This window comes from Phascolarctos cinereus, unplaced genomic scaffold (assembly GCF_003287225.1).
Source record: "Phascolarctos cinereus isolate Bilbo 61053 unplaced genomic scaffold, phaCin_HiC Scaffold_3;HRSCAF=262, whole genome shotgun sequence".
In the NCBI taxonomy this organism is placed as follows: Eukaryota; Metazoa; Chordata; class Mammalia; order Diprotodontia; family Phascolarctidae; genus Phascolarctos; species Phascolarctos cinereus.
In genome coordinates this window covers 241,217,273-241,232,013 of record NW_027555736.1, presented here as the reverse complement: position 1 = coordinate 241,232,013, position 14,741 = coordinate 241,217,273, and the positions used below count along the sequence as shown (strand labels likewise).

The 14,741-nt window shown below is 38.6% G+C and overlaps 1 protein-coding gene across 1 annotated transcript in view; it reads right to left on the bottom strand.

The window, feature by feature from the left end:
• HIF1A (hypoxia inducible factor 1 subunit alpha) overlaps positions 1-14,540 on the bottom strand; it is a 49,649-nt gene extending 35,109 nt beyond the window's left edge. The window contains exon 1 of the mRNA XM_020986497.2: positions 14,063-14,540. Within this exon, the coding sequence (XP_020842156.1) occupies positions 14,063-14,097 (35 nt within the window). The 5' untranslated portion in view covers positions 14,098-14,540. The remainder of the gene's footprint in view (positions 1-14,062) is intronic.
• Positions 14,541-14,741: the final 201 nt, after the last annotated feature.

The following is a 14,741-nucleotide window of genomic DNA, read 5'->3' as shown; positions in this document are numbered from 1 at the left end:
TACATTACCAATGATCAATCTCTCTCTCTCTCTCTCTCTCTCTCTCTCTCTCTCTGTCATATGAGGGTTAAGTAACTTGCCCAGGGCCACACAGCTACTAAGTGTCAAGTGCCTGAGGTAAGATTTGAACTCTGGTCCTCCCAATTCCAGGACTGGCGCTCTCTCCACAGCTCCACCTACCTGTCCTCCCTATGATCTCTTAATTGTGAAATAGGATGGTCTTTTCTCAGTCTTTACCCTTTCTGACCATTCTGCTGCATGTGACATTGTTGACTACCCTCTATTCTGGGATATTCTCTTCTCCCTATATTATCCTGACACTATTCTCTCCTGGTTTGCTTTCTAACTTTCTGAACATTTTAGCTCCATCGTTCTTGCCTATTCATTATCTATAGCAACATTCCTTAACTGTGGGGATACTTATATCCTCCTCTTTTCTTCTTTCTACTCTCTTGGTAACTTCCTCTGCTCCAATGGGTTTAAAAACTTTAGGTTCTTTATGCCAGTTATTCTCAGATCCAAAGGGATATTGGGGAAATGGATGTTAATTATTTTATAAATAAAATGGTGTATTATTACAGAGCGTTGTTCTATTAGACCTAAGCTTATATGATATTATAGATAGGGATCAGACCTGCAGGTTGGCATCTTCTTATCAAGAAGACTTATTTCTAAGCCTATTGACTTAGAATACCTCAAATCAATATCATCTATGTTGTACTGCATTTTAATCATTTTGTTAAACATTTTCCAATTACATTTTAATCTTGTTTGGCCCCAGGTTCCACACCTCAGGCCTAGCGCACTAAGTAACCAAGTGCCTTGCCCTAGGGTCCCATCTCAGTGTTAGTCAGAAGTTGGATTTGAACCCAAGTGATCTTCAAGGCTCTGTAGTCAGCTCTTTATTCATACTTAATTAGCAACTCTTAAAATTAAGCACAATGATTCCTCAAATTTCTAAGATATGAATGATTTGCTAGATTCTATGAAAGATTTCCTACCTCAGATTCTTGGCAATATTCATATCTGACTGCTTATATCTGAATAAATTTACACTAACATCTACTCTCTAAAATTAAATGTAACATATTAACTTAGCCTTAAGTTTGCCAAATTCTTTGGGTTTGTAAATGCACAATGATCTTGAACCCAAAACTTTATGAGGCAGTCCTAAGGATGGGTGTTTGGCCACATGATATGAGATGACAAGTCTCGAGGGCTGGCTATACATGCAAAAAAAAAAAAAGCCTGAGCAATTCAGGGATAAACCTGGCCCATCCAAACTACTCCAGACTGGTAGCAAACTGGTTACTATCCTATTATCACTCTTGTCACAAGAACTAGAGCTTAAGGGGTAGTCTTGCCTAGATATTTTCATTGTTAGAATTCATGTTCTCCCAGATTAAACTTTTTTAAACCTTGCATAGGATTGTTAACATATAAATTATAAAGTTAAACACTACTCGTTTTTATAAGCCCAGAATTAATAACATTAAATACTGGAAACTGAAAATAATAAGATGGTAGATGATAGAATTTGGTGGTAAACAATATCTAAATCCATGTGTAGTAATTCCAATCCATCAATCTATCTAATTTAGGTACTTACCCCTTCTTCCCTGGACTGTTGCAAAAAGCCTCCTAATTGGTCTGCCTACATAAAGTCTCCCTTGCAAAACCTTCCCAACAGAGCTGCCAAAGTATTCCTAAAGCACAGGTTCAACCATGTCATTCCCAGCTCAGTAAACTCCAATGTCTCTTTATTACCTCTAAGATTGAACACAGATTCCTTTGTCTGTTGTTTAAAGCCCTTTACAACCTACCTCTTTCAGCCTTATTAAACATTATTTCCCTTCAAACACAACACTGTCTAGTTAAATTAACCTTCTCACTGGCCCCCACATACAGCATTTCAAGTCCCATCTCCATGCCTTTACATAGGTTGTCCCTCCCCCATGTCTGGAAGGTCTTCTCCCCACCCTGGCCTTTTAGAATCCCTATTGTATATCAAAGTTCTGCTCAAGTACTACCTCCTACAGGAGAATCCCTTCCCATTATCTTTACTTATTTTGCATATATTTTTGTATATTTATTTGTGCACATGTCTCCCCCATTATAGAAGGTAAACTCCTTTAGGGGAAGAACTATTTCACTTTTGTCTATATCTCCCAGTTCCTAGCACAATTCCTGATATCACAGTAGATGGTTAATAAATGCTTGTTGATTAAGTCAAGTTTATACTTAATTCTTACCCCAATTTACAAAATGGGATATAACATGAATAAAATTTTAGAAATGATTATCTTAATTTCTGATTGTTCTTCAACTAGCAGAGTTCCTTAACAATTCTGAATCAATCATCTATAGGATCACAGAATCTAGAGTTGGAAGTGTCTTTGGAGATCACCTAGTCCAACTGGTTCATATAGATAAAAAAACTGAGGCCTAAAGAAGGAAACTGACATGCCCAAGGCCACATAGGTAAAATATCCATCAGAGTTCAGAATTCAAACAGGTCAATTAACTACAAATCCAGTGCTCATCCCCATATACCATGCTGAATAATTCATTGAAAATGAATTATTCTTGTCAACATAGAAGAAAAAAACTTTGGGGAAAATTCCAAAAGGCAAAACAAAAACAAACCCCCAATCTTTCAATTTATTACATAGCTAAACATAATTTACAAAAAGAAGAAAGGTACAATCTGGATCAAGAAAATCTGCAGACGAAACAAAGCTGCTAGTGATAGCAAACATTACTACACAAGATTCAAAATGCTCTCTCCCTGTCATCCTGCCTATGCCATGCTGTCTCTGAAATTCTTAGGACAATATGCAGATGCACAAATGGCAACTCTATTATCAAGGACTTTGGGATGACTTTCCCCTCAGCTTTAGTGATCTGAAAGGGCTAACAGCACTATACCTGGAAGTGAAAGTCTAATTGTAGTGGTGCTCAGTGGAACCTGCTTTTCACAGACTGGATCTCCTTTTTTTTTTTTTTGGTGTGTTTTTAACAATTCATTTTGAACACCCCATTAGATAATGAGAAATTATTATCTTTAAGAAGGAAGACTTTAATTGTTCACTGAGTTTTTTTAAAAAATCATGAAAGGCAAGATGAATGGATATGTTCAGCAAGGGCAATCCTGGCCTAAGAAAGATATAATGAAATGAGTAAGAGGATTTGTTCCTTGTATTGGAATTGTGATAAATCTTATTAATTGCTGCCCTAAATTTAAGTATGTAGTACAATTTTTTCCTAGGTTTACTTATGCTGACCCATTTAGAGTAGGATATCTGTTGGGAGAAGATGTTATATTTTTTATTACAAAATATTTGGAACAGATGCTAATCTGCAAAAGATGGAAGATAATACATCTCAATGCTTCTCGGTCACACAGGATTGGATTAGTTTTAAGTTTCCACTATAGTGTGTGGGTGACTATGAGTTAGGTATATATGTCTTGTGCACACTCATAGGGAATTTCAGCTACAGGTTTTCATGTTTGTTTGTTTGTTTTTTATTATATTTTAGCATTTTTGGTACATCAATGAACTTCTTTATATTAAAGGCTGAACCAAAGCCCTTAGTGTTTGTGTTCTGAAACTAAGCTTTACTTCTAAAACACCTACATGTGGCTGTAAATAATGCCATAGCTCTGAATAAGTCTGAAACTCTGCCATGTCTATTGATAATAGGGATAGTATATACTGAGGTTATCATAACTAAGACTATACATGTTGAACCTGTAAAAATGCTCATGATAGGCTAGAACACTGTAGTGAATATAATATGATTAAGAGGGATGAATGTCAAGTTTTACATGAGTTCAAAAAAAAATCATCTTCACAAGTATAAGATGGAAAATATATGGTTAGACCAGCAGCTTGAAAGACCTGGAGTTTAGTGGACTAGAATCAGCAGTGTGATTGGCAGCCTAGAAAGCAAATATGATTGTAGGCTATAAGATGCAAAGTATAGTGGACTGTACAGGAAGTAACTGTACCAACACAATCCATGCCCTGGTCAACCCATATCCAGAATACTATATTTGGTTCTAGACAACCACATTTTAAGAAGAATACTGACATGCTGGAGAGCATGTAGTAGAAGGTGACCAGGACAGTAAAAGAGCTTTGAAATTATGCCATACTAGGACTAATAAAAGGAATTGAGGGTATTTAGCCAGTAGAGTAGAAGTCATATTTCAGACATGATAGTTTTAAGCATTTAAAGGACTGTCATACAGAATAGCAGCATTAGATTTCTGCTCAGCTTCAGAGGATTTAATAAAAAGACAAATTTCATAAAAATCAGGACTTCAAAAGGAGAATGGACTTACTAGTGTTCTTCAAGCAAAATGAGATGGATAACCATTTACCAAGTAGGTGGAAGAGAATTTTTGTTCAAGAATATGGCTTGGCCTAGATGACTGAGAAGTCTATTTCAACTCAGGTTCAGATAGCAAAATTATCAACAACAATTGCTTAAAAAAAAGCAACTCACAATTAAGGTGAAGGCTATTTTCTTTCAGAATTTTAAAAAATTCTAACATTTTCCAAGGTTATTCACTAGATTCAGAAAATTTTACAGCTGGAAAACAACTTAAAGACCCAGTCTAACCCCCTACTTTTATAGATGTCCCAATGAGTGGAAATAGCTTGTTCAAGGTCCCCACCCAGGTCAGTGCTCTTGTAACTCAAAAAAATAAGAATTTCTTAAATCTTCAAATAATGGATGGAACTCTCAAAGCAAACAGCCCCAGAGGTTTGAACAAGCTCTTAATTGCACTGTCCCTTCAAGAGTCTCAACAATTAGGAAAAAAAATGTAGTCTTTTTTAAACAGACGAATGATTTTGCATTTCAAAACCTACCACCTCCTTTATCAATTTGGCTAACCTAGAATTTTGTGTATTATGTGTTCCAAGAGGCAGACGAGCTACACACTAGTCTATGCCATTTATGAAACTAATTTTATTGACAATGAAAATTTGTAATCTCATAATTTTAATGGACAACTCAAAACAAACCATCTCCACAGACAGGATGGGAGTTGCTCAAATATATCTTGATACCTGATGAGGTCTTATCGATGCTATCTGCAGATGACACTGCTCACTGCATCAAGCCCCAGAAGACTCTGAGGCCTCCTAAATAAGGTGAATAATTCAGAAGTTTGGCCTAACTACCTACATATGGAAAAAAAAAAGTAGATGAAGAATGCCTACTGTCCAAGAGATGACACGTGAAGTTGGAAGGTCAGTACACACTGAGTTAAGATACTACTGATGGACAGACGAGATGTGCCCACAACTGAATAGGAGAGAGGAATACACTTGGGAAATTATACAATGCTTTTAACGATCTTAAGCTTCTCCTTAAAGAAAATGTCCATATATTTTAACATTTATTCTTCTGGTGATGCTAAATGGCCACAAAGTATGGAAAATCAAATTCTGCAGATAATTAAAAAGCTGCAGTGGGCATCAGTGGGATACTATGTATTTGTTTAAATTCAATTCAATTTTATTTTATTTTCAGTTCCAAATTCTCTCCCTCTCCCACACACTGAGAAAGTAAGACAAATAAAACCTATTAAAAATGTATGGTCAAGCAAAACAAATTCTTCCATTAGGCATGTCCAAAAAAGAAAAAAAATGCTTCAGTCTGCACTCTGAGTCCATCACCTCTATATTTGGAAGTAGAAAGCATGATTCATTACGAGTTTTCTGGACCTATAGTTGGTTTTCATTGTGCTAACCAGAGTTCCTAAGTTTTTCAAAGGTGCTTGTCTTTATAATATTATTGTTGTTATACAAATTTTTCTCTTGGTTCTGCTCATTTTGCTTTGCATTAGTTCACACAAGTATAACCATATTTCTCTGAAACCATGCCTTTCATAATTTCTTACAGCACAATAGCATTCCATCAAACCCACAAATATACACACACACACACACCACACAATTTGTTTAATCATTTCCTAACGGATGAAAGCTTCTCATTTTTTTAATTCTTTGCCACTATGAAAAAGGCAGCTATGTATGTTTTTGTCCATGAGTCATTTCCCTCTTTCTTTTGGGTATAGGTAGTGGTATTGCTGGGTCAAAGGGTATGGACAGATTAACAACTTTTGGGACAGTTCCAAAATGCTTTCCAGAATGGCTGAACAAGTTCATAGCTCCACCAGCAGTGCCTTAATGTCCTTGTTTTCCCACAGCTCCTCTAGCATCTGTCATTTTCCTTTTTTGTCAACTTTGCCAATCTGATGGGTGTGAGGTGGTATCTCAAAGGTGTTTTAATTTGTATTTCTCTAATTATTAATGATTTACATTTTTCATATGGCTGATGATATTTTGAATGTCCTCTGAAAACTACCTACTCATATTCTTTAACCATTTCTCAATTAGTGAATAACCCAGCAACACCACTACCTGTATATCAAAGAGAGAAGAAAAGGACTCATGAACAAAAATATGCATAGCAGCCTTTCATGGTGACAAAGAATTACAAAATGAGAGGCTTGGCACCAGAGAATGACTGAACAAATTACAAATTTGACTCTATTCCCTATATATCTTAGACAGGAGATATTAAAAAGACTCTCTTCAAATAAGGATCTAAGCTTTACATCCCTAGATCTTACAATCCAGTAAAAGGATAAAACAAAAACAAGTACATGGCTTTATCATGTAATACACAAAATTACATGATAAATAAATTTAAAAAGACATATAACAGGTTGTTATTGATTGGGCATATCCTGGAAGATTTCATGGAAGAGATAACATCTGAATTTGGCTTTAAAATTTGCGGAGCAATTCAACAGAGTAAGAGGGAAGGTAAAACACTGCAGGCAGGCGTAGCAACACAGAGAGAAAAGGGTAGGGTGTGTTCTGCAGTCAGGGATTAGTGCAGTTTGGCAGAGGCAAAGCATTTATGTATATCAGTAACATGAGATAAGTCTAGAAGAATAGGATCACACCAGACTGTGGAAAGCTTAACACGGCAGGAATTTTACTTGGTAGGCGAGGGAAAACAGCTGCTTTTTTTTTTAAACATGGAAAGATGTAACCAGATCTATGGATAAGAAAACTCATTCTATCAGCGATATGGAAGGTTGGATGAAAGGCGGAGAAACAGAAGACTTGAGTCTATTCAAGTAATTTGGTGGAGATCCAGGTAAGCTGTTAGTTGTTCAACATTCTGATTAATAAAAAAAGGAGTCATAAAAACAAGATATCTGCTGAAGGATACATCCTGGTATGAGGGATATCTTATGCCAAAAGAGAACTAAGAGGTCATTTAGTCAAACCATCTTACTTTACAGGTGAGAAAACAGTGAGCCAGAGAGTTTAATGGGCTTGCTTAAGGTTACACAGCTACTGAAGGGCAAAGCAATTCAAATAAGGGATTTGAATTACACAGGGTCCAAAAGCAAAGATTCCCAAAAGAGAGACTTCATGTAAGAAACTGTACAATGCTTTTCACAATCCCAAAGTGTTCCCTAGCAGAAAAAATGTTCAATAGAAATGATCTCCCTACATTCACTGTAATTCTTAGAATACTATCTTCTTTGAAGAATCAAACTTGAGGATAATCCCAGGAGCAATGGAAAGGTACACAGCACAAGAAGGCTACAGTTTATTTCCAATGATATCAAGATCATCTGTTAAGGTTAATGACAGAATCTCAGTGTTAGAAGGCCATGTCTTAGGTCATCTAATCCAATCCATACCCCTCTACGGCATCCCTGCCTTGCATTCCTGTATTTTAAAATCTAGAAAGAGGATACTCACTTCCTAAGAAGTGGGTCCCTTGTGGCAAAAATAAGAAGTATGATCCAATTTATTGTTTATATTAACCATGTAAGGGTAGACCTAGAGCCTCTAGCATCTTACGTGGATCCTCTGAGTAAAATCTATATAAGATCAAACAAACAAACAAACAAAACCACCCACATACAGGATGAGAAAACATGTATGTACAGGTTACAATCTGTACTGATAAAGGGAATACCATTATCAAGGAGATCAAAGAACCACTGAAATAATCTCTAGCAAGTGAAGTAAATAAGGTTTTAGTTGACCATCAATCAGTAAGTATTTATTAATCATCTTCCTTCTACCTAAACCTTCCTTTCTTCCAACTTCCCTAATACTCTGGAGAGTACCAATATGTTCCTAGTCACTTCAGCTTGCAAGCTAAGAGTTATCCCTGACTCTGCATTCTTTCTCATTCCCCAGATCCAATCAGCTGCCAAGTCTTCCCTTTTCTATCTTTCTAACATTTCTCACACACAACCCCTTCTCTCCTCTGAAGCTGCAAGCACTCTAGTGCAGGCACTCATCACCTGTTGGGAGGGACTATTGCAGTAGCCTGCTAGTTGGTCTTTTTGCGGAGTCTCTCTCCCCATGCCAATTCATCCTCAGTTGTCAAATTAATATACCAAAAGTTTAAGTCTGACCATGTCATGCCTTCCCACTGCCCGCATTCAGTCAACTCCAGTGGTTCCCTATTGCCTCCAGGATCAAATATAAAATCTGTTGGCTTTTAAAACCCTCCAAAACCTGGCCGCTTCCTAACTTTCCAATCTTCTCACCTCATCATCCCCCTCAATGTAGCCTGCAATCCAGTGACACTGGTCTCCTTGCTCCCCACACCAGACATATCATTTACTTACCCTGGGCATTTTCATTCGCTATCCTCCAAGTTTGGAGCTCTCTCCCCCCTCATTTCTACCTCCTGTGTTCCCTGGATTTGTATCAAGTCTTAACTAAAGTCCCAGAAGCATTTCCTGATTTCCCAAATACTAGTGCCTTTCCTTCTGCTGATTTTCTGCAATTTATTCTGTCTATATTTTGTTTGTACACAGTTGTTTGCATATTGTCTCTCCCACTAGACTGTAAGGTCCTCAAAAGCAGGAACTGTCTTTTGTCTTTCTTTGTATCCCTAGGGCTTAACACAGTACCTAGCACAAACTAGGCACTTAAATACTTGTTGACTGACTACTACATATCAAGCAATGTGCTTGTGCTGGGGAAATTAGAGCAAAAAAAAATTTTTTTAATTCCTATTTTCCAAAAGCTTACGTTCAGTGATCAACAAAGTGTTTACTAAGTTCTTTCTAAATCACATTCAAATACTAGATTAGTTTATCATTATATCACACCTAGCATAAAATAATAAGGATGTCCATGGTGTAGTCCTTTGAACATTGTTACTTCATAAAGCCTTTGAAGTCAAGTCTTGGGCCCAACAGTTGGGGGAACTAAATGACCTTCATTCAGAATGACATTTTTCTTCAAAACAAAATGAATGAGTATCAACATGCTTGGGGTATTAAGAATAAGCATTTGAAGGGCAGTCTTAATCTGTTGGAAGCAATATAATATTGTAAACAGAAGAGAAAGGGCTGTGGCAGATTTATCTCTGAATTTTTCTGCAGATTAACCCATAAAGTGAGATGAATATCGAAGATTTAAAAGTCATACCATTCAGATGGTACCAGCGAGTATCAATCACCTTAAAATTCTCTAGTCACCATCTCTTTTTCCAACCCTGCCAGAACTTATACGATTCAACTTTCAAATTGTGAGGTGATAATCATGGAAAGACTACACAGGAGGACGTGGTGCCTGAACTGAGCACTAAAGAGAAGTGCTTCTGAAAAGTGAAGATGAGAAGGGAATGCGCACTAGACACAAGGTATAGGGACTGAGTTTGAGAAAGAATCATAACCAGATCCAGATTGTGGAAGGCTTTAAATGCCAGAGAAAAGGCTGCTTTAATATCAATGATGGTATTTTTAATAGCAATAGTTATGCCTGTGTCTTTCTACTGAGAGTAATTTGACTCATAAAGTCTGACTTTAACTAGATAAAACCAGACTGAGCTGGTTTTCCCATCTTTAGCTAGTTCTCTGTGAGTTCAGTGCTGAATTTCATGACACATGTACATGTTGCATTGCTCTCTTTTGTTGTTTTAAATTGTGAGCTTTAAAAATAGATACTTCTCTAAGGAAATGAGCAAAAGTTATGAGTATTAAAAAGCACACTTAATGACTGTTAGATATTATTGCTGTGAAAGTCTCATTAATCCTTACAAAACAGGTTCAGAAGGACATGGCAGCTGAAGGAGTTGTTGATTTCTCTTAAGTGCTGTCTAGGCTTCCTAAAGTTAGAAAAACGGTAAAACACTAGTAAAAACTAGCTGTTAATCACTGCTATAAAGGAACTGTCATTTGCAAGACAATATAAAGACAAGAGTACTAAAGATTGGGAAAAGGTCATTTTTATTGATGAAACTCAAGTTTTCATTCAAATCTATAGCAAGGCTGTTTTCAGAAAAAATTCAGATGAACCTGTAAGATCTGGACATCATCATCAGACTGTAAAACATCTACTCAAAAAATTTTTGAGATTTTTTACTTACAAAGGGGAGGTAATGAGGAACCTCTTGATAAATATGTTGTTATATTGAATTATTCTAGGATTATAGAAATTTTCAAATGGAGATGGACAAAAACTACAAGACAATCCTGCACTATGTCACAAACGATTAAGAAATCTGAAAGATGAAAATAAAAATGCTTCCACGGTCTTGAAACTTGCCTAATTTAAATTTCAATGAAAAGGCTATAATCTGTGTTTATCAAAGTTATGCTTAATATCTAGTGTGTTAAGTGTGCTTTCTCGATGACGAATTAAAGAATATGTGTCAAAATCTTGTGAACTCAGTGCCAGGTCCTGTAAAACAAATAAATGACTGAAGAAAAAAGATATGTTGCACTTATTTTTTTAAAGATGTTGTGAGGTTTATTACTATTGAATGAGCCAACCAACTTAATTTGATTCAATTATTAAGCACATCACTCACTCTGTGTTCAGAGACAAATGACCACATTTAGCAAAGATTGTTTTGTGTTTCACCTATTCCATAATTTTGGTGAAATTAAAATTTTTAGAAGGTTAAGTGACTTGCCTAAGGCTGGGATTTTCATCCAGGTTCTATGACATTTTTAATTATTCTGGAGCAAATGTCAGGTATTTTGCTATTAACTAGTGAATTTTCTCCCCAGATTACGTTGTTTGCACTTTGTATATATTATACAAATACTCTGCAAAATGTGTATGTTGTCTCCTTTATTAAAATGTAAGCTCTTCAAGGGCAGGGGCTATTTCATTTTTGCCTTTGTATCCTCAGAGCTTAGCACAAAAGCCGGAACATGGTGAGGCTTAATAAATTGCTTTGTTGATGGACCAGAAAGCCAACTCTTTGAAGAAAAAGACCTAGTCTGAGAGAAGTGCAAACTAAATACTTGTGTATACCATACTACTGTTAAAAAAAACCCTAAAATTCAAGAATGCATTAGAAGTAGAAAAATATAAAAAGGACCGATTCTGTTACATTACATATTTGTAAATTCTTTTTAGGGTTCTGTGTCTAGTTTTGAATTTCATACTTTTGAGGTGATGATGTTGACTCAAATTCAGAGAATAAAAGCATTCATAGAGACCTTTAAGAATGCTAAAGAAGTTGAAGCCATAGCAAATTCTTAGAGATGAGAGCAAACTGAAGTATACAGAGATATATTAAAACTTTCCATTACTAATGAAGGACAAGAAGATATGGGTTTAAAATTGCAGCAATAAAGTATTTTATTTCAAGATACATTAAGTATCTTGACTTATGAGAAGCAACAAAGGTTTGTCATGGATCCCTTTAGCAGTTGTTGAAGTTTATGAGCCCTTTCTCAAAATGTTTTTAAATTCATAAAATAAAATACATGCTTTACAAAGGAAACCGATGGTTAGTGAAAATAAATATGATTTTCCCCCTTTGCAAGTTTACAGACTCACTGAAATATATCCACAGACCTAAGGGAGTCCATATTAAGAAAACTTGTTCTAGAAGAACATCATGGTCTTTCTATCCACAAAGATATTTATGACTCTGGACATCTACTTTAGAAAGTCTGGATGTGGTAATCTGCCTAAGTGAGGACTAAACAGGTTGACTCCTTAAGATCTCCAAGTCTACTAGACTCAGCTATGTTTAAGAATGCTAAAAGAGTATCACAAAACCTAGACTAGAGGGAGTAGTAACAATGTCCCACGTGTGGTTACATTTTATAATAACTGGATTCATTTTACTCCCAAAACAAATACAGAATGGTTCTTGCTCAAGCATCTCAACATGCAAAAATTACTAGCTTTCAAAAAGTAACTCCTACAATCCAACAATTTATTTTTAGTCTCTAATATGTGAAAGGCACTTTTCTAGGCCCTGAGGACACAAAGGCAAAAAAGTCGTTAACAATCATAATCCCTGTTCAAGTGAGTGGACCCATACACAATTCATTCATGATAATGCCATAATATTAATACTGGCTGTTGGAACAAAAGTGAAATGGAGTGTACTATTATTTGCAAAGGGGAAGTGTGTAACTTTGCTTAATGCATCCTTACTTATAAAATTAAACTCAAATTACAATTAGAATATAGAGTTATTCTCTAACCTGGGATGTACAGTCCAATTCAGGCAAAAGCTTTATAATTATTTCTATGAAATTAACAGCAATTCATTCCTTCCAACTTCAATAACAGCTTCTGTGTTGATTTCTCATAGGCTCATACACCTAGATTGACCTGGAAGCAACATCAGAAGCTACCTAGTCCAATCCATTTTACAGAGAAGGAAACTCACTTTTTGAATTAACTGTTTTTTACATTGTAAAAATGTTAAATAATTTTATCTACACCTTATTTATCTTCCTCAAAAGTTTCTAGTCCAAATGTCCCAAGATAACATCTCCAAAAAAAAAAGATAATATGACATAAACATATCGTTAGATGGGCTTACATATTATAAAAACCAGTTCACCAAAACAGAAATCAAATATAATTTCAATGTTTTGCAAAGCTTCCTTCTAGAATCCACACACCAACAGAGACGAAATTTCTTCACCTAGAAAATAGCATTTTGGAGCTAATGTGCCCGATTTCAATCATTCCAAATCCTTAAATATTTGTATTTAAAAACTCTTTGGTTCTTATTAAAGTTCATAATGTTCCCTACACTTCCAAGAAGTTCCATGAAAGCGGCTATTTCTTTCTGACATTTTATTAAAGATTTTAATACAACTAACACAACCACAGCCCGGCCGGAAAATGAGCAAAGCCAAGAATTCTCAGAGCTCACAGCTTTTGTTTGCTTCGCATGTGGGTCACTTCGGACATTTAATTATCCATCACATTTCCCTGAACATATTTAAAAGCAGTGAAATCTATTGACTACATCTAGGTTCTCTTTTGGCACTTGATACCAACACAAAAGAGCAAGTCTGGCGGTTCTCTGTAATGCTGCTAACGTCTCACTCTAAACTAGGCACACCGCGTTTAATAAATGCCAGCACCATCAGTCTGATAGAAAAAAATAAAGCAGAGAAAGAGAACTAGTAAGTCAGGGTCCTGAAGAAACAAACGGAACCCCCCCCCCCCCGCAGTTCGCTCCTTCACTCGCGGCCTGGCAGACCACCATCACCATCACTTTGGAGCGCTGACACTAAGCTACCACGGGGTGCATGATCGAAGGCCCAGGAGAGAAGCGCGGGGCTCAACTAGGTCGTGCTGCGCCCCCCCCCCAGGGGGCTTTCAACAGAACAGAGCGGGAGGAAGCGGGGGCGGGGGGAGCCCGTCCGGAGCAGAGCGTGGTCACCCGGAGGGAGCGAAAGCCGCTCGATTTTCCAAGGCTGTATTTTCAGACTGGGGTCCGGGGTGGGGGGTCAGGAGGAGGGAAGTACGCGCGAGCCCGCGCGGGGGCTGCCGGGGGAGGGGACCAGGCTCTAAGTCGTCCGGACTCCCACTTTCAATGGCTCTCCAACCCCCCACACCAAGATGGCGACGTGGACAGTGGGGGGGGGCCGACTGAGGAAGGGGGTAGGGAGAAATGAACAGAAGCAGCCCCCTCCCCCCTACACCCCCCCCCAGTCCTCCCGGCTGCGCGTGGCGGTGGGCTTTAGGGGCGCCGGGCGGCGAGGTCCCCCTTCACTTACTTTTTCTTGTCGTTCGCACCCTCGGCGCCCTCCATGGCTGAGCGCCCCCGCCACCAGGCGCTTCCTCGGCCGGGTCCGCTCCGGTGTAAGCTCCGGCTGCTCCCACACGAGGCAAAAGGGAGAGCGAACGAAGGAGGGCGGAGAGAGAGGCGATCCCGAGGCGGCGGTTAAAAAGGGGAAGGACACACGCGGTCCTCTGCTCCACCGCCACCTCCCCCCGCCACAAAAAGGAACCCAAAACGTTCCGGGGAAGGGAGGGTCCAGCAAATCCGAGGGAGTCGAGTCTAGCTCGCTCGGCTTCGGTTTCTGTCAGCGCGGCCTGGCCCGGCGCGCAGCAGCGCCGATCCTCTGCTTCCCTCCTCTTTCCACAGAGGCAGCTCTGAGGATACGGGAGGCGAAGGCCGAGGGAGGACCGGAGGCTGAGGGGGGCGGGGGAGAGTGGGCAGGGAGCGAGGCCGCGAGCGCGCGCGCGCGCCAGTAAGGAGGAGTGGGTGGGGGAAAGAGTAAAAAGGAGGAAGGAAAAGGGGGGGGAAAGGCCCGAGGAACGCGCAGGCGCATAGCCGCCTCACCTGAGGGGGAGGCCGGCTCCCCAGGCACCAATGGGAAGCTCCCGAGCTGGCCTGTCCCCACCCCAGCCCTCCCCGTCCTAGGCCAATCGGCCTGCGGTCAGCTGGAGGCA